This window comes from Amblyomma mixtum, chromosome 10 (assembly GCF_055824585.1).
Source record: "Amblyomma mixtum isolate Tamu chromosome 10, ASM5582458v1, whole genome shotgun sequence".
In the NCBI taxonomy this organism is placed as follows: domain Eukaryota; kingdom Metazoa; phylum Arthropoda; class Arachnida; order Ixodida; family Ixodidae; genus Amblyomma; species Amblyomma mixtum.
This window is the reverse complement of record NC_143021.1, coordinates 96,530,415-96,551,640: the sequence shown is the minus strand read 5'-3', so window position 1 is coordinate 96,551,640 and position 21,226 is coordinate 96,530,415. Positions and strand designations below refer to the sequence as shown.

Here is a 21,226-nt window from a genome sequence, read left to right as displayed (position 1 = left end):
AATCTAAAATGGAGAGAGGAGGGGATTGGAGAGGAAGGGATTCTTAGCTATGTGCTCATACATCACCAGACATGGTGCGGTGAGAAATTCAGGGTGAACTGTAAGAGTCGTACGATACGTATAATACACTTTTTGTGACATCCGTAGATACCAGAACCTCGAGACATACCCTAAAAATCAAACACAACAGCATCAGAGGCAAGACCCTCTATTCATAATTTATGAACACCATTCTATTGTAAACGTACTTAACCATTTCGAGGAGGCCAGATCTGTTCGCCTGGAGAGAATTTTTTCATTACAAAATAGCATAAATATCTCACTTAAAATTTATGTGACGCAGCAGCCATCAGAATTTCATGCTTTATGTGCGAAAGCGAGACGCCTACCTTGCCCAGAAGACAAAATCCAAGTACAAGTAAAGCGTCAAGAGGTTTAAAATACTGTCTACCATTTGTGCAAGTGTTCCCGAAGGACACAATATGACTTTAGTCTATCTTGCCTCCTGTGTGCCGATGGTGAGCTTTGCTTCGAGAAGCCACCATCCACCTCGTGCAGCAATCGATTCTTCACGACTTTTCGCCTACAGGGGCCATATTGCACGTGACCTTAGATACATCAGAAATTGTTCCCTGTAGCAGGTGTGTGGCCGTCATTTCAGACTGTTACGTGTCAAGTCAATTTTACGTACTGTGCTTTGTAGCGCCAAAGGAGAGGCATACTTCTTCATACTATTACATAGTGCCCGTGATCGTACGAATGTGCACGAATACGCACCAACAAGCCCAGCCGCAAGAAGTTCGCACACAGTGCCCCTTTCATTATAAGCAGGCCTTAAGGTAATCGCGGTTTCGGTGGTTCTCAGATTCTCCGCCAGTACTGAAAAGGGATCCGAATTTCCCTATCCACGTATCCTCCAATCACTAGAGGCCGCCTTTCGAATGGAGCCGGAATTTAAGCGGCGGTTATATGTGACGTTTTTCGTATTCTTTTTGCTAAAGGTTGTTGAGAATATAAGGATAGAGCTCGCATCGGAAGGTCAATATGGCGTAACCTTGCCAAGTTACTTTTTCAATGACTGTTTAAATTTTGTACAACTTCCTCTTCAGCGCCAAATTTTTCTGTTATAGGCTTGATCATTACTTCGACCCATGGATTAAACTGATCTGGCTACAATCCGTTATTCTCACTTCTTTCTTTTCGTCATGCACGTGATGCACTCCTGTTCACTAGGGTACGCCGCGTCTGTCCTGTCAGGTGTGAGCAATGAGTGAGGACGAGGATGTCGGAAAAGAAGGAAAGAAGGAGGATGAGGAGGATGACGAGGACGCCGGGGCCGACGACGGGGCACCTAGCAAAGGAAAGAGGCCACCGGACTCCATCATGGTGCAGCGGAAGTCGGCCCGGGGGTAAGTAAGGGCAACCAGATCAATGCTCTGGCTTTCCACGATGCGCGCCAACGGCTTCTGGAACCTAGCGATTAAGAGCAGGCTTTTACAGGCGGTTTGAAGTGTGATATAGAGGGCTTGTACTCCATTTACTTTGGTGGGAACATTTTGCAGCCCATCATGGCATATTCTCTCGAAGCTCACGCAAAAAATGGGGCAATATTAACTACTCTCTATTCAGCAAGCAGTGCTCTCTAGCAAGAATTTTGTTTTAATCAGCAAGGTTGTTGGATTCTCCTCGTGACATCAGCCTTGCGATTATTCTCCCAAAATTTTTTACAACGTTGCGAGGTTTACATAACAGCGAAGCTCGAGCGTTCGAGGTAGCGATCTGTATCCTAGTACGTCTTCGTTGTCACGCAAACAATCGCCCACTGTAGCAATCAATCGGTACTGTCCACCATGTGCTGTCCTGGGGAGAACCTAGAAGTAAATTTTTAGCAAGGTGGGACGCATCCCGCCTCAATGATCGTCTTCCGAGCGAGTAAATAATGTCTCCAGTTCAACTATCTTGGGGTCGTGACCCCTGATGAAAGCCAGTAGGACACATCACCCTGCTCTTAAGAAAGAGCAAATGTTAAAATTATGCTCTACAGCCGCTGCACACACCACATGAAGAATAGAGTGGACTATGCCAGACCCCTCTTTGCACGAAAGTGGAGGTAGCAGCAGAACCGGAGCGAATGGGGTGCACTACAGTGGCTCGAGATCTCTATAGACCCTTGGTCGCACACGGCTGGTTGGGTGTTGGGTAGGCACCACCGGGATCTGAAATGTCCTAGTCCTGTTTTATTGAAGGGTTGTTTTCTCACATCTAGCGATTTTCCTTGATGGGTTGCCAGACAGCAGTGGATGGGTCACGCTGTCCACCACCTCACTGACTAAGGTAGCTATGTGAGAGGGTCCGTGCTGAGACGTGTAGACGACCATCTGCTGCGCATATTGTGCATCAGGAGCAGATAGCAAATGCGTAACCCTTTCGCCTAGCTCCCACGCTGCAACTTTTAAAGGGCAGATTTCGAATCTGTCAGGGTGAGAATACGTTGAGCCAGGCAAGACCTTAGCTTTCCTAGGACAGCCTCAAAAGTAACGGTTTCAGCTGCTGTGTAGGACTCGACTCGAGTAACGGCAGAGCAGGAAGCATACAGGGAAGAAATGTTGAACGCCGCTAAGGTAGCTGCGGTGTTCTTGTACGCATAACCATCGGTGAAAATATCGAGATGGCGATTATATTCTACCTCAAGCCTAAATTTATCCATTAGCGCAATAGCAGGACTCTGCACACCGCGAAAACGCGATACCATAAACGTTGGATTGAAACTCTTATATGACCAAGACGGTTTTCACCACTACCTTCAACTCAAAAGGTCACAGATTTGGCAGTAAAAGTGTTATGCGCCCAGTAAGTCCGAGTCTAAAACCTATTTCGAAGTCATTGCAGAAGAGGTCGGTCGTGGTCGGTCGTCTACTTTCTCTCTGAGGCCACCTATTGCATTAGTATCCTTTCTGAAGCCGAAGGATAAGACGTTTTGACATTGACTTTTTAAGAATTTGAATCCTCGCAGCCGCCAGTAGAAATCCACGGGTTCCCTTCAAGTGTCATGTTTGGAAATATTTCATATGTACAAACTGTGGTGCTGGCAAGATGAATAACTGCAAAATTCCGTGGCTCTCCTCCAGATCTTCATGGAGTAGAACTAGTGAGGATGGACGATTTCAGTACTGTGCACTTCAAATTCTACGGTTCACATTGAGGCACAAAAACAGATGAGGCATTCGTGTCCAGAGCTTGTCGCACTGCAGACGGGAATTAAAAGAGCGCCAAAAAAAACAAACAAACACGGTAGCGTATACCAGCAAACAAGACAAAGCCAGTCTTTTGCGCTCGTACACACTTCTCTATGAAACAAGGATTTGTTTAGCTATCAAAGCCAGCCGCTTGCGTTTGTAGCTGGGTAAATCAAATTTCAGCCGCCATACATGATATACTGACCCTCAAGGAAATTTTTTTTTTCGGAAGCAACACTACGCTAGGTGTCAGCCATTTCGCACAGCCCCGGAGTCCCAACTGCGCATACGGGAGGAGTGACTGTGAGACAGTTAATGCGGAATTTCCTTTCCGCAAATACAATTTTCATTTTCTTCATTACGGCCCCTCTTTCTTCTTTCACTCCCACTTCCTCCCTTCCTCTACAAACGGATGACGAGTGTCCACCGATAGATGTGCGACAGTTACTGTGTAATTTCGTTTCCTCAAATGCAACTTTAATTTCCTTCATTACGGCCTCTCTTTCTCTTTCTTCCTTCATTCTGACTTCTTCCCTTCCTGTACGGTGCGGTTCAGGTGTCCACCGAGATCACAGAGAATTATTGCTCTATTTCCTTTCCTCAAAAGCTTTGCGTTCAAAGCGCAAGGCATCGCGCCGAACGGGTGGTAGGGTTCCGTGGACTCCCTGGCAGCACTACAACACGCTATCGCGTTCCACTACTAAAGGCGAAGCTTAAGGGTCATTAATTAACAGTTAATTAGTATTTAGTCATTAATCAGTAATTTTTCATTATTTAGTCATTTGTCCTACTCAGTAATTAGTAATTATGTGTGGTGTCATCGAGTGGTGACGTCACCAGTGCCAGAGAGGCAGTCTAGGTGGTGCGCAAAACGGTTTCGCCCCTACGCACTTTGGACAGTCAAAGTGACCCCTTCGATGCCGTCGCCGCTGCGATTGCCGCGCCGTTGCTTCCGCAATTCTACTCGGGACGGCCATTGGTCAAACCAGAGCCATTTTTTTGCGAGGCCTCGATGAACATCCATCCCAACACAAAATAAACTGGAGGAGATACTCCAGCTGCGCTTTAAGGCTATGAAGCTATTGACTTAATAGGTGAATGCCCTTTTATGGATTTGCACAATTTTCCGTTCACAATCACAGATCCATGGGAGTGCTCATAACACACCTTTCGATGTGGTGCGGTGATTTAGGGAAGCGCCACTGCCCTGTCATCGCATTTGGTGCTACCAGTGGGGCTTGTGAGATCAACGTTTCCCTTCCCGACAAACCTCTTGCGGCCATTTGTTAACTACCACCTGCCACGATGGGCACTTTGCTACAATCCGGTGGGAAAGTTGTGACATCACAAGATCACGTAACCTGTATGGCCCAATTGCGACCGGGGTTGCTTCTCTATGGATATTTCGAGTTTTTTTTTTCACTTATGGCCAAAGGCGCGACGCGGATGACGACTGTGGCTTTTTTTTTTTTGGTGCAGTGGTTTTAACACTCTGGCGTTAAAATCACGGATGAGCAAACGCTTCCTTCAGGTACACCTCGATTCCTGTGCATCAAATGCTCCCTAACCGCACTCATGTCGAGGGAGCACAGATGAAAGAGAGTAAAACGGGATTGTAAATGCCTCTTGATAATCACGCTTTGCGATATATTTAGTATTCTGCTTTTAAACCCCTCTGGCAAGTTCTGGCGAATTGAAAGAAAATGGCATACGTCCAAATGCCAAAATGTCATGTTCAATGTCGTTTGTCGGGTTCAAGACGCATTCTTGTGCATGCAAACCTGGGCTTAGCTTAGTCATTCATGACGGAATGGCCTGCGTTTCTTCTAGCGACCACGATAAGTGAGCACATGCCAGCTCTTCAACCACCTTAGGCACTCGCCATTTTATTGAGGTAGGAACGAACTTAAATGACCACGTACGTAATGTATTTTCCAGGGTTAAGCAAAGCAACTACGCAAGGCACTACGTAGCCGTATTCGAAAATTTGATTATGGGAGTTCTGGAGTTCCTTGGTGTGCAAGGACCACGTTGTGCGGTATTTGGTTGATGATCCTGTCGCGACCAGGTGCACACCAAAGCGGCAGGCCAGTCCTGGCCGTCTCCAATTCTCCGAGCGTAAATGGGGCTACCATGAAATGTGCCGACGAAGCAGAAAGTGAAAGGGCACAATTATGGAGTACGCACAGGCCAGGGATCTGCAAAGTCATCATCCACGCACGAGAGAGGCATCTAATTGCGCAAAGTGAAAGCTTCAAAATGCCTCTGATGACGAGGCGCCCCAACAGGGCTCACAGTGATGGGTAATATCCTTTTCATTGAAAAAGTGCACTCTAGCCAGCTCAGATAAGAGGCCACAGTGACCTCCAGATTTTGTTTGTGGGCCGTTGAATGACTGTATTCAGCCTATTTAAGTCTGCCTTCAGGGCTCCGTCGTTATTTTTGAACATAAGTTGCCGGTCCACTCTGCTGCCCTCGAGCAACTCCTTTGAGTTCCTAATAGTACGACACTTTACTTGGACACTCGTGAGTACGAAACTTTATCTGGGCACCCAAGTCTATATTTATGCCTAGCTTACCTTCTATTATTTTGAAGCTCGCCTGTGTCTTTGCGACTGGAACAAGTCGAGCAGACTTGCTCACGTATAAATACACCCGGTCTATGCATATGCCTGGGCCATGTGGCTTGACCCACGAGAACTGAATGCTTATTACGGCTCGTGTGTCCAAAAACAAATTCTCCAAAGGTAGCGCATAAACAAAAAATGCAAATGAAACATGTCTCAAAATGAAGACAGAAGTTAGTTGTAATGCATTAGATGACTAAATAGGAGGATTCTTCTCCTATTCTTTTTTGCTGCCGCGAACATATGATAGAATCCAACAGGCACTCAAAGCAACAAAAGCTGAGCAGAGTGTTTATATATATGCGGTGTTGAAGCAGAGGAAAATGGAAGTTTTACCATTTCCTACCTCTAACGTAGATGGATAGATGTACAAGGATGAACAACGACCGACAGATGTAATGCAAACCCACTACCTCCACATTACGCCTACCGTGCCGTACTAGCGGAGCTACGGCCATGGCTGCACTCTTTACATTTACATTTACATGTTTACATTTACTGTGTATTTATGTTGCGCGCAGCATAACCTTGTGAGAGTACACCACAGCCAGCATCCACAATAGCGGCGGACATAAAACCTGTTAATTCCCGCTAATACCACGTGGTGCGTGATATCGAGGGCTGAGGGCGGAAGTTGTGCTAGGTCGCTGTTGTGGCACCTGTGGCGTCATGACTGCTGGATACGATGCCATTTTTAAGCTACTGAGTGGAAAACCGCGGAAATCTTGGACCCCTTATGAAATGATGGAAGCGAGCAGCAAGAAAAACCAAGTAATGTATATAGAAAAGTTTTTGTGCTTTTTGCAAATTATGAGAAATTAGTTTTATAAACATCTATTGCGTAGAAGATATTTCATTGCAAAGGAAATGAAGATCGAGTACTGTGAAGTCAATGATACATGAAATGTGCGCACCAATGTAAACGGGCAATCAGCCGGCGCAGAAGCTCAGTTGGTAGAGAACCACTCGCGGCATTCAGAGGTCGTGGGCTTCGACACTACTGACGGCATGTGGTTTGCGAGTTTTCTACTACATAAACTGCTATCTTTCACGTATGATGTCTGCTAATTTCTCATTATTCAAGGCCAGAAATAAAAACTTCTTCCTTCATTCATTTAAATATTTGTTGTGGACTTCACATAAATACATCGTTAACATGCCCGAAAATTCCCCAATTGCGTTTGCTGACTTACTATAACAAAGTATTGGGACACCACTTTTTAAGGCGGCAGCGCTTGCTGCCGGAGTTTGTTGTATCCACGGAAGAGCTTTCGGGTGGGATTTTCGATTACTACAAAGAGATTCTAACAAGTGTTAATTTTTCCAGCGATTATTTGTACAAAACTAAACGAGAAAAGCAGTACCGTAATCTTTGTGATATAGTTTTCCCTGAGCCCACGTACATGACCTTCCACAGTAGAGGCCTGGGCAGTGATGTTTTAAAGAGGAGTAAAGACCTTTATTTAAATTTACTCACCTGCACGCTACCAGTCAAAAAGTTTTTAGAGGAAAGGGATTTCAGTTTACTGTGCGGAAGGAACTGCTTAACTTGTAAAAAGCCGGAAACATTAGACCACGTTATTTTGCCATGCTGAGAAGGGGCTTATTGTTCGGATATAGTACAAAGCGCAATAAAAAAAAAGGGCTACTACTCAACGCGCAGGAACTTCGTTATTTAAGCCCTGAAAGTCAGGAGGCGGTACTATTTGATCTCCTAAAGCTCTTGGGCCTCCACTGTATATGGCATTTGAGAATGGCCAAATATGACTGTGGCAAAGATGCCATACCGATAGGATTTATTTTCAAGAGCATGAATTTATTTGCAGCTCCGCAAAAATTGGCCGCGGAACCTCCTGAGTGGCTGTCAAGAGTAAAGCCGCTTGTGTGGTTGCGTGAATTCTAGTTGGATGGAGTCAGCTTTTGGCTGGTTGATGGCGGTGCCTCAATGTGTACATTTTCTATTCAAAGTATATTGTGAGCTCGGTCTTACTGTGATTGTTGTTTTGGTACAATTTTTGCAAAAGCTAGGCAATCAAAATAAAATAAACACACGTGGCGGAGTAAAAGCGTCCCAGTCTTGAATACCGCAGTCCCGCGTTTGAGTCCCATTTACACCATAATTATATTTTGTTTTTTAATTGAGGCAGCTCGAAGGTCATACCTGCGCCACGACATGACCTGGAAGGATTGTACGCGAGAGGTCCAGCTTTCGCTCCAAACGCTTTTCCTTTAATTCTGTATACTTCTTATCGCAAACAATTTTCACACAAGTCCATCTTTCAGGGAAACGCTAATATCGCTTTGCAGGCGTGAATACCTTGATGCCACGTAGGGAAAGGAAATGACTTTCATTTTTTTTATATTGCAGCGAAGAGATCTACATAGCAAGGTTTAGCCTGAGAGCTCTAAGTACGGGTAGGGAAATATTTAGCAGGAAGTTTACTTTGATAGAAGATCATCAGGCTGGAGAAAAGAACGCACATAGGTTACCAGGGTACTTTCGATTCTGATAGCGCAGATTCAGTCGCACTCTCAATAGCCAGGCGCTTTCTCGCTTGAGTTTACTGTTGTCTTTTTTTTCTCATTAGGCAGCCCTTCATGCTTGGATGTCGGCAAAAAGTTGCAAGACAGGTGCTTTGCTGCGTTAGGCCACTCATTTCCCTTTTGTGTGCTGTCGGGTATTAACCCGCCAGGCGTAAAACTGCAATTCGCCCACAGCTCACTGCGCCTTTGGTACTTGCGTGCGGCGAGATAAGGACGCATTCGAGATGCAAGAGCTCGGTGTTATTATCTTCTGTATTTTATTCTACAGAGTAAATAACTTTTCTTGCAGAAACTGAGCGCTAAGGGTGATACGAAATGAAGAAAAACGCAAAAAACTATCTTGTGCGGTACGACCAAGGAATGAGACAGACGAGTGCTTTATTTTGCGACGTAAAGTACTGCATGCTGCGCTGCACGACGAGAATGCGGCAGTACAGGAGGACCGCTCCATTTTCCAAGTGAAAGGTCACAGCACAGATGACGTTATTGCAGGGGCGCCAGCGGCGCCGGCGCGACCGCGAAATCGGACAGCGACAACAAGTCGGCCGCCTCCATGCTCATCACCATCGGAGGCCTGGTCGCCTTCGGCGCTGTCGTGCTGGGCGGAGTCGCCTTCATCGTCTACAAGGTCACGCAGAGTGAGTGGCCTCTTTTTGCCCCGATAGCTCGGCCAGAATATTTAGGTAAAACGTTAATTGAAAATTTGTTTTTGCTGTAAGGAACTGGCGTAGTTAATGAGAGGAAACTTCGTGGACACCCGAAACACGCCCTAAAGGGAGCGAAAAGCAGGGAATGAAAGAAGAAATGGATTAAGAGGTGTCGTAAGGGAAGGCTCAGAAATACTATCGATCTCTTGGGGATTTTTAATGTGTACTGACATCGCATTCTGAATGCCAACGCATGCAGCGCACATCTGTCACTACCGCCACGTAGCTTAAAGCACGACTGAAGGGCCCGCTGTCCAAGGGAGCCAGTTACGCGCCTTTCCTTTGCTTTCCAAGGTCCGGCTCTTCATCGCTATCGTAGCTTCATCATCATCATCATCATCAGCCTGACTACACCCACTGCACGGCAAAGGCCTCTCCCATGTCTCTCCAATTAACCGTGTCCTTTGTCAGTTGCCGCCACTGAATCCCCGCAAACTTCTTAATCTCATCCGCCCACCTAACTTTCTGCCGTCCCCTGCCACGTTTGCTTTCTCTTGGAATCCACTCCGTTACCCTTAAGGACTAGCGATTATCTTGCCTTCGCACTACATGCCCTGCCCAAGCCCATTTCTTCCTCTTGATTTCAACTAAGATGTCATTAACCCGCGTTTGTTCCCTCACCCACTCCACCCTCTTCCGATCTCTTAACGTTACACCTATCATTTTCCTTTCCATAGCTCGCTGCGTTGTTCTTAACTTAAGCTGATCCCTCTTTGTTAGCCTCCACGTTTCTCCCCCTTAGGTCAGTACCGGTAGGATACAGCTGTTGTACACTTTTCTCTTCAGGGATATTGGCAAGCTACCATTCATGATCTGAGAGAACCTGCCATATGCGCTCCACCCCATTCTTATTCTTCTAGTTATTTCCCTCTCATGATCCGGATCTGCGGTCACTACCTGCCCTAAGTAGACATATTGTCTTACTACTTCCAGCACCTCGCTACCAATTGCGAACTGCTGTTCCCTTGCTAGGCTGTTGAACAATACTTTGGTTTTCTGCATGTTAATTCTTAGCCCCACCGTTCTGCTCTGCCTGTCTAACTGATTGATCATGCTTTGCAGTTCTTGTCCTGAGTGGCTTAGCAAGGCAATGTCATTAGCGAATCGCAAATTACTTAGGTATTCTTCATTAACTCTTATCCCCAACTGTTTCCATTCCAGTCCCCGGAATATCTCCAGTAAGCAGGCAGTGAAGAGCATTGGCGAGATCGTGTCTCCCTGCCTGACACCTTTCTGTATTGGAATTTTATTGCTGACTTTATGGAGAACTAGAGTAGCTGTGCAATCGTTATAGATATCTTCCAATATTTTCACATAACACTCTTCTACACCCTGATTCCGCAATGCCTGCATGTCAGCTGAGGTTTCCACTGAGTCAAATGCTTTCTCGTAATCAATGAAGGCTATATATAGGGGTTGGTTATATTCTGCGCATTTCTCTATCACCTGATTGATAGTGTGAATGGTCTATTGTCGAGTATCGTTTACGAAAGCCTGCCTCGTAGCTTAAAGCGCGCCAAAGGTGTCTGCTGTCCCAGAAGCCACTCATGTTCCTCTCCTTTCGTTTGCTTTATATGAAGATGAAATGAAGGTTGAATCTCCAGAAGCGATGACCTTGGTTTTACCTAGCGTAGTGAAGCTTTCACTTCAAAAGGTGCCCTTGTGATGTGCGATGTCATTGCACGTTAAAAAACCCTAGGTGGTAGAAATTTCCGGAGCACTGACATGGCAGAGTACATGGGCCTCCAGAATTTGGCCGCCATTGAAATTCGACCGCCATGGCGGGGAACGAACAAAGGTCTTTGGAGTCAGCAGCCAAGCGCCATAACCACTTAGCCACCATGACGGCGGGAAAAAAATCGTATCATGCCATCCGTTTGTCGCGGTGTGCTCCAGATGCCATCATATGATTCAGTGTTTCGTGCATCATAAACATACTTGATAAATGAGTGCCCATCTCACGGCAGGGATTCGAACCGGTGAACTCTAATAGGGGGAATCGGCAACCTGTAATCGGAGGCTGCGACTAATCCGCGGATCGGGCGTCCAACAAGGCAAGTGAGACTGTGATCTGATGGTTTCAAAAAACAAATTTTCGATTTCTCCAACGGGCAAGGCGTCGCCACGATCGGGCGATAGCGTTGTGTGGACTCCCTAGCAGCGCAGCAAGACGCTGTCGCATTCCACTCTTAAAGGCGAAGCTTAAGCGCCCTCTAGCTTTTTATCAGTTTCCTCACCGTCCATATTTTACACAAAATTAATTTTCGTGGGAATGCAGTCAATTGTGTGTCTCCTCAGTGAGAACAGGGTGGAGTTTTGGCTGCTTTCTTTTCTCGTGGGCATATTTTGCCGCGCTGCTACGGGAAAAGTCATCGGATGCAATTTGTATGTTTTTGAAGCTTTGTGGTGTCAATAAAGACTTGGTGAGTTTTATGTGGTATGAACTAAACACTCGAAATTGATATTTCTCTGGCATGAGCCCTTGGCATGAGCGTTTGTGCATGAGGTTTCGCATTTGCGGTGCTGTGGACAAGCAGCAGTAGTTAATATCGAGATAATCGTTCAGTGGCAACTGACAGTTATTATCTGGTTTACCCGACCGCCAATCTCATTTCACGAGCTCAGAAAATTTATTTAATAAGCATTGTTGATGTTTTATCTGGTCTCAAAGATGCGTGCCATAGCAAACGATATACGCTGAGAGTACAGCGAAGTGAATCAGTATTTTCGCACTGAAAAGGCAAATACTTGTGCACAGTAGCACAAAGCTCGTTCATTACTCTGTGAGAAAAACATTAACACCTGGCTGAGAGTAAGCAACTCGAGGTTCGAATCAGAATATCTGTGCTCCATAACTAAAAAAAGAAGCTATTAAACAGATGGCGATACACTGATAGAAGTGAGGGTTGCTGACCCAGACAGCGGCACATGAACTGCGAGTTCTGCCATGCCCTTTCTACTCCGATGCGCCGGGAGGAGAAACGCCTCAGCGATCGGACGCGTGGGACCGCGGGTTCGTCAGTTTTACACAGGAGCCATGGACGAATTCATCGAAACCCGCGAACAGAGGGACGCCACTTTCATGACAGTGGGTAAATTTTTCGCGAATTTAGAGGGGATTTTCACTCGCGCTAGGCAGTGCCACCGGTAGGCCTAACGGCTGCGCCGGCGCCCAGTGCCGAGGAGGCCGTTCTCCGCACCAACATGGTGAAGTCCCTGCCTCAAGGCGGCTAAAGCCTGGCCGTCATGGCTTGGTCGACGCTACCACAAGCCGAGAAATCGAATTCGAGGCAATCGGACCAGCCCCGGGACGCACATCTCCGTCTCGTTGAGAGGCGCTCTCAGCGCCGGAAACCCAAGATAGCGGCAGGCGCCACGTCGACATCTGACAATTCGACCCCGCCTCAGCACGGTCTCGTCTCACACGCGGCCAGCGATCTCCCAAATCATCATGGCGGCCCAAAGCTCTCCGCATGTGCCACCCCAACGATTTTGTCGTGAACATCAAGCCCCGAACCTCTCTTGCTATCGGGACTGCCTTCCAATACTGTTAGCTAGGCTTAGCCTTGCGTGCCTACATCGATGCTCAAATGGAGGCCGAGCACTAAGAAAGGCTTTGTGGCGGACCGCCTGCTCGGTGATTTCATGATCGAATCGGCTCAGGGGGGGATGTGCCACTCCGGAGAGATTTCAAGCACAATGACGAAGAAATTTCCTATGGCGTCATCACTATCACTAATGAAGAATCAGCGGAGACCCTTAAGAACGATGTCCAATGGAGGCAGGGGACCATCTTGGAAATTCGCAAATTTGGAACCTCCAATAACGCTGGTCTGACTTTTGCCAGAAAAGTGAAGCCGCGGATGGTAACCTACTACTCATAAATCGTCCAAGTGCAGCCCTACCTGCACACTATCCTGGCCTGCACTGCGTATGACATCGTGGGCCACAGGGCAGACTCTCTCCAAAATCCGAGGCAAGAAAAGTGCGGACTGTGTGGACTACAACGTCCTTTATCGGAGAGGGTGCAGGGCTCTCAAAAGCGCAAGCTTAAATATGGTGTTTGTGGTGGAGACTATGCAACAAACTCCAGAGACTGTACCTCCAAGTAGTGCCTCGACACCAAGATGGCTCCTTAAAAGGGCGGAAAAACTGGAGCGACGTGGAAAAAACCACGCCACCAGGATCCCTTCACTAACGATGACTCATCTCCCCTCGGTGACGTCGCCAACTACAAGAAGCAAGCACCCCAAAGCGGGCGTGACGTCAAGGGCGAGCAAGCGCCACTTCTGCCCCACACGACACATCGGTGAAGCAAGCCCACTTCCAGCACAAGCAAGACGAGACCGCTGCCTCGTCAAATGCGGCCAAAAAGCTAACACACGTGAGCGGCTCAGGTAAGGTTGCCCATTTCTCCCATCCCCTTCTCCTCCCCACGCTCGGTAGCCGATTCTCTGCTTCAAAACCTGGTAGCATCCCTCCGGGCCCACAACGCGATGCTACTTGCCAGTGTTGAAGCCCTCGAAGCCAAAACCACTCCTCCCCACCGCCCAAGCAGAAGCAATGGACAGACTCGCGGCGCCAGTGATTTCGAACTCTTCTGTGGACAATCTGGGGGCCCGCCTTCAAGCCAAATTTGAGGCCCCTATCGGGACGGCAATCTAACACGTTCTTGCTAAGGTCATGGAGGCCCTTCCCACCAAGATCGCCTAAAAGGTCGTGTATTTCCCCCCCAAATCTCGCCGGACCAGTCCTCTTCAAGTTGAATCTGGCCACCCCTCTAAACTGTCGCTCGAGTAATTGACATCGAAGATGGTAAGGACGATGTCCCCTCCCAGGAGCTCAATTTCAGCCCCTGATTGATAGCTCCGGGCACCTCCCTTCTTTCCTCTAACATGTAATTCTCAACACGGCGGGACAACATTGGTGTAGGCGTTCTCCGTTGTCTAAATTGGCCTGCCCCGCCACTGTAAATACACGGAACTGCTGAGTACTACGGTCTCGCACTAAGCGGGCCGACCGTCGGCTTTTCCTCTCGACTTTTGAGTGTATGCCCGCCGTGGTGACCCTTGAGAAACCAGGAAGGGGCGTCACCCTAACCAACTATACGACACTTCAGCAGGACCCCCTTGCCTTGACTATGCGTTCATAAAAATTACATTGCAAATCTGGTCGACTTAGACCTCCGACTTCAATATTCCTATGTAATGGTGACTCCGCTCCACAAACAGAACCCGCCATTGCAGATTCTAAATGTCTACGGAACATCCAATTGCAAAATGTATCATTCTCTGACCTTTTTAGCCGTGCGCTAAGAGTTGCTGGTCGGGACCCCCTCCTGAATGTGGGCGACTTCAATGGGCCCAGTCGAGTCGGGGGGTACCGCCGTGAAGAGAAACGGGGACGCAAGTTGGCTGAGCTTGAGCCAACGTTGGGCCTCATACTTCACTAAAACCCCGTGCACCCAACCCGTATAGTTAATTCTGTGACTAAGGATATGTGTCCGGATTTTACCTTTACCAGCAGCCTTTAGTAAGCAGACTGGGTCAACACCGAGGAAACCCCCGGTAGCGACCACTGCAACTAAACGCTGCAGTTCAGACCGGACCATTAGAAAAACCCAGAACAGGAGTCCGACTCCCACACTTTTAAAGTTTGCGCAAAATTTCAACACAGCAACATCCATACTCGAGCAAGGCTACCAGTCATGGTCCCAAGAATTGGTTTCTAGCCTTCGCTCCCCCAAAACCCAAATTCTGCTTTCGAGGTAGTATCGGACGAGGATAATCAACGCCTCCACCTCCGGGTAGTACGGCATTGCCTTGTCCGCCGGTGGCGCCGAACAAAGCATAACAGTAAACTTTACGCTCGAATTATCGAGCACGCCCTGCAGGCCGCCGAGTATGAGGCCCAGCTTGACTGGGGGATCGTTACAACACGGCGACGCGGCACATGTCCAGCAGGAACACATGGCGGCTCGGCCGCGCCCTTGTCGACCCAACGCAAACACGCAGAGAAACTCAGAAATGTTTACAACGTGTCATACACAGCTTTCAGGGCAACACAACTCAGCTAGCGCACAAGTTGCGGGACCTATACTTGAGCACCACCCAGGACCGCCCGGACTGGCGTAATCATATGCTCGACAATCTGTGCGCGGCCCGGCGTAAATTGAAACGTGGCACAGCTCCGGATCAGGAGAAAATTAGTCAAATTGCTAGCTAACTTAGACGCCCCCACCAGCAAGTCTTTATTGAATTACGTGAATATAGTCTTGCTTGGGACACGTCACATACCATCAATTGGAAGACCGCTCCTCTCACTTTCATGTCCAGGGCTGGCAGGTCCATCAACACGGACAACCCCCTCCCTATCTCTATCGCCTCGTGTGCGGGCAAACTAACGGATAGGAAGGCGCACGACAGGATGTCCGAGTTTATAGAAAAGCAGTAGTAGTAAAAGACCTTTATTCGACCATAATTTACAGGCCAAGCATGTCGACCGCCTGGGCGACCAGAAGTCGCTGTTCTTCCTCTCCTTCAGCGCCAAGCCATTCGAGCCAGGTGACGATGAATAGAGAAGGCGGGGGTAGGAAACCGACTTCTCAGCAGCCGGGCAATAGAAGAGAACATGGGCCAGGTTCGCATAGATGCAGCGGCAGTGAGACAGGACGGGTCCGATCGATAGCGATAGAGAAAGAGGCGAGACGGGGTGATAACTGCATTCATTTGGATGTGCCGAAGAAGCCGAGCCTCCAGCGCCGTGAGCGAGTGATGATGGGGGGGGGGGGGGTAAAGGCGTTTGTCGAGGCGGAGCTCGACGTAGACCTCTTTTACAGTGCGACGAAGGGTGTGTCTCCAACCGTCCTCCGAAGGCTTTGGGACAGGGGATAAATGGTGCCCGGACATGGAAAACCAACACATCTTCGCTGATTCTGTGTTCGAATTTCACCCGCAGAGGTCCGTACAGGATGTCCTGCTACAACTCAGTCGGAACGTCCTTGACCGGGTTTAACGCCTTCACAACCATAGGGTCGAACTCTTCTTAGACTTGAAAGGGGGCCTTCGACAACGTTACTTATGAGGTAATACTCTCTCATCTTTCACAAAAGTGGCTGCGAAGGCAACACGTTCAGATACATTCGGCAATTTTTCATAAATGGCCAATCCAATATTAAGATCCAAGACACTGAGACGGCCCGTTTCGGCTTGGAACGAGAGGAACACCACAGGGTGCACTGCTCTCTCCTCTGCTACTCAATCTGGCTATGATACACCTGCCGCCCCAATCGGGTGTTAGCGCTGGTGTGCAGCATGCACTGTATTCCGATGACATCACCCTATGGGCCACGCAGGGCTTCCTTGAGACAATGAGGCCAACCTGCACCAAACGGCGACCATAGTGGTCCGATGCTCGCCGCTGACGCCCTCTAATGCTCCGCTCAAAATTCTGAATTTGGACACATACTACCCTCACCAATGAGTTACGGCTAAACTTGAGCTCTCTTTGGAGACAGGACCAATTTCTGAACAAAGTCTGGGTACTGCGGATTTTCAAACATCAACATAGACGGTCGGACACTAACGCAAGGTTTGGGACCAGGTGGGCGGATGGTCCACCGGGTTTGCAACAAATTTCGAGAGTTGCGGTGCAAAGACGCTTTGCGGCTGGCGCATGCATTTTCGATCAGTCGAATCTTGTATTCAGCTGCTTACCTCTACCTTCGGAAACAAGACGAGGAGGCACTCGAAGTCATGCTCCGCAAAATTATTAAGAGAGCCCTCGATCTCTCCGTGAGAACCTTCAACCAGCCTCACCTGGGCATGGTGACCGCATTCCGGAAGCCCCGAAAGGCTCACTCAAGCAATCAATACCCATGTCTCTCTAATACACAGTCGGGTAGCTGCCTCCTTGCCTATGGGAATGTCGAGCAAGGATTGGCACCATACTTAGCCTACCGACTACTCCGAATTGCTCCTACGCTCGGGACCCTGCTCACCAGAGCATAGTATGGGCTCATGCTGAAATGGGTAGAGTCAAAGGAATGAGGCAGCCGACGCCGCTGCTCGGGCGCTATTTTCCGGGCTTCCTTTCTCGATCCCCTAGATCAGAATCTCAAGTTCAATCCCGCGTATATTTTAAAGACATTGTCCTTCGTTATCAGCCTCGCCATAGCCGTTACCCTCGCCCAACTAAAGGCCTGGCTAAGACGGAGGAGCGGCTTCTACTTCGTCTCTTTATCAACACTCTGCTGTGCCCGGCAGTGCTCTAACATTTTGATCCTTCCGTCACGGGCAGTTGACCGCAATCTGTGGAGAACTCTTCAGACATTTACTACATGGTGTGGGCCTAATCATCCAACCCAGCTTTTTCCCCGCACCACAACCCCACTGGGGTTGTGGTGCAGGCTACGAGGTGAGCCTGCTCGGCTGGTAGGACCTGAAGGCCCAAAAGGACTTGGTCGAGCACGTCCGGGCAGCCGCTGACGCCTCTGAGGATACCGTACTAGAGGCCCCACCTACCCAAGCAGCACAAATTGATTGGTCCAACAGTGGCAAAAGAGTGGCGGAAATTGGCATGAATATTGGTCCTACACTGGCATTTGAGCAATCCGAGACTTTTTCCAACAATGGCCTCTTTATTCATGCCAAGATTGTTCCTATACTCAGCCAGTCTAGCTACCAGCATTGACCCAACATTCAGCCAGTCTATCCACAAATGGCCAACGTTCGTGCCAAGTCTATGCCCATGTTCAGCCAATCTATGAATAATGGCCCGACATTCACGCCAATAGTACGCTCACATTCAGTCGATCTATGAATAATGGCCCGACATTCACGCCAATAGTATGCCCACATTCAGTCGATCTGTCAATAATGGCCCGCAATTCGCGCCAATAGTATGCCCACATTCCGCCAGTATCAATAATAGCCCCAGGTTCGCTCCGACTTGTGCCCACTTTTCCACCCTTGATCTAACTTTTATAGATGGCATATCAATTGCAAGGCCAGTGGGAAATTGTATGCGATCGGAGGTCCCACCTAGTTTTGTACCACACCTCTTGCTGGCCAGCAACAATGCAGACATATACCGCTTGTTTTCCACCAGCCGGAGCTTGTATGTGTAGCATTTTACATATAAGCAGTCAGCAGACATACAAAAAAGAAAGAACGGATTCAAAGAAATAAATTTATTGCATCTACGGTGCCAGTACATCGTGAAATGCACTGTGCCGGAGCCGCTGAATCGATGAGTCATATCGGCACTAATCATTGCACTCCTCTTGTAAGAGAACTTTTGCAATGCCTTGAAACAAATTCCTCGTCAAGCTCTTGCACGATGACCTGGCTGTACATCGCAGCCGCAAAGAGCTGCATGATGTGATCATGAGTGTAAGTACAACCATCGCAGAAAAAAGACAAGAAATAAAATAACACATTAATCTTAGTGGCGCGCAGTGTGCGAGAAGGTACTCGCAACTTATGTTGAAAGTATATTTTCTAAATGACTCTTAATATAAATCCCCACACTAATAGCAAAATGTTGAATTGAATTTAACAATTTTTTCCCATCGTATTACTAATTTCGAATCCCAATTTGCCGTGTCACACCCTCAAATACATATTAAAAGTAACAAAAAGAGATAAATATAGTGTTTAATACAAATCAATCTATTTTTATATTTCCTATCAAAATTATATGTCTATTGCGAGCTGGTTGTTTGCCTTTTTGTTCCAGCAAAGTATGGCACAGGTGGTAGCAGCTCCTCCCCATTGAACAGCTGTGAGCAATTTTTTTCGCTATGAAATATAATATTCCATGCAAAGACTGCTTGCACAGTTTTACGAAATGCGCTGAACGCAGGAGACCGAATACACTTTTTTAAAGTAAGCAGATTATCGATGCCGCTTGGCATGCATGTAACGGGGCAGACGGAAATCTTACTTGAAAACCACACGAAATCACTCTTCCGATAGTCCATGGGTGATTAATTCCGAGACAACATGGATAAAGTTCGCTGGGACCAGGAATTCCGCTTTTTCTCGTGCGCCTGCAACTGGCCAAGACAAAGGTACCCGGCACGGGAATATTACACGCGGCCAGAAAACTGCTGCAGTGGTAGAATAAGCGCTTCTGGTACTCATCTTGCACAAACGATAGACGACCAATGTCGTAATGAACGCAACATGAGTCGGTCCACACAACACTCCGCCACGGTAATTGAAGAGAGAGTCAGCGTTCGGTAAATCCATTTTATCAAAGCTGAAAAATAAAGTTCTCACCATTCTGTGCATGCCTTTGCGCTAGACATTTCGCTGTGAAAGTTGGAATTCAGAAGTTGGCGCCAGTGCTTTGTCGCTTTCTTTTTTCCTGCCGGAGAAAAAAAAGGTCGGCGCTGAGTCAAAGCGGCAATTACGCCATGAACCATATTCATTTCCGAACACATTTCAATATAAAAGTATGGTGGTACTCACAAATAGAATCTTGCAGGCCAGGCTACTGAATTCCGTCATAATTGTCAAATCGTATCGGGTGTGGATTCTCGACAACGAACAACGTCAGTTTGAGCGCGCATGCTTCGTCGGCACGCTGGTTGTGTGGCTTTTCGCCGCCTTGCTAGCTACAGGCGATACTCGTTGGGCGAGTGTTGGGGAAAGAAGGAGACGACGATGGGACAGGTTTCTTATATTTTTTCGGAGAATTTGCTGCAGCAAGAGAAACGGCAGCTGTAAAAGGGGTAGAAGAAAATCTAGGGAGGGTGGATGAGCGGCGTTGCGCTTAGTTGGGCGCGAGGGGAAAACAGGTTAGAGAAGGTCAGTGTACCTAAAATCACAAAGAAAAAATAACTCCTAGCATGGTGAGGGGCAGCGCTCTTCCAACAAAGAGGCTCGGCCCGGCAAAAGGCGGCTGTATGGGACTTCAAAAAGGGGGTGGAGAGGGGGGGGTGAAATGAGTGAAAGAATTCCGGAATGTCCGGAGGATGCACCATAGGCAGTTGAGCACGTGAAAAGCGGCAAGGAAACGACAATGCGGAGAGGTTGGAAGTGGAAACGTGGAGCTTGGGCATGAATTTCGTCAAAACGGCTCCAAACATTAGCGTAATCTCTGCGGTCGTGTGCCTCTTTGGTTGCAGCTGAGATAAATGTGTTACTATAAAAATACTGGAAATATAAAACAGTAAATGAAATTAGCGGGAACAATGCGTGTTCTTTGAGTGTTTCATATATGATACTTGTGGCGGACAAAGTAGGATGACATACGTCCAAGCAACACCATTCATCAATATAATCCAATGATTCGCTTCTAGAGCGACGAATACCCTACATTTTATACACACCAGTGTAGACAGGTCGGTCTAAGCCATAGTCATGCGGCCCACCCGTGCGTGTCTGCGCTAGCTCGAAATGACGCGGCGCGCTACTCACCAATGCACCTGTTATGGCTCATTGGTATTAAGGAATGTTGTCACCCAGACTTCGCGCACTTTTACGTGGGAAGCTCCCAGACACCCTTAGAGCGTGTGGGGGTAGCGGTCTCGGACTCAATGGAGATGCCCTCGACTCAGCGTGGCAAGCTCAGCGGAGACCAGCTACCAAGTGACAAGAGGTTTTTGGGCGTTCGGTGCCCAGCTTTCGCTGGTCGCAAGCCAGAGAATGGGTCGGAGCCAAAAGGTTCACAAACAAAACAAAGTTTATACAGCAAAGAGACGATACAGAGGATTTCACAATCACTAGTACAAACACATACAAAGTGATTAGTAAAAAAATGCAACTCGTGCACAGTTAAACTCGAGAGAGAGTACAATATATAGGCAATATTGCACCTAAAGTGCACTAACACAAGAGAGAGATGTAAACAAATAAAACACAATTTGTTCACCGGGCACTGCGGCAGTCCGACGACCAGAGTTCCACGAAGACGCCGTCCCGCAGACTGGCGAACGTTGCCTCGTTGGTCCGATGCTGGCCGAGTGGTGTTTTCCCGGGAGTTGATCGGGCGCGCTTCGATGAAGCTTAAACGGCGGTCCGGACTGACTGATAGCGGTCAACGTCCTCTTCTATAGGCTCGCTTCCACGTCTGTTTGTTCAACGCGCCAGAGTAGGCGCGCACA

General features: G+C 48.0%; 1 protein-coding gene across 1 annotated transcript in view; it reads left to right on the top strand.

Moving 5' to 3' along the window:
• The first annotated feature begins 1,266 nt into the window (after positions 1-1,266).
• LOC149326483 (uncharacterized) overlaps positions 1,267-21,226 on the top strand; it is a 40,569-nt gene continuing 20,609 nt past the window's right edge. Inside the window, exons 1-2 of the mRNA XM_089563571.1 lie at positions 1,267-1,409; positions 8,900-9,045. Coding sequence (XP_089419697.1) covers positions 1,267-1,409; positions 8,900-9,045 — 289 coding nt within the window. The remainder of the gene's footprint in view (positions 1,410-8,899; positions 9,046-21,226) is intronic.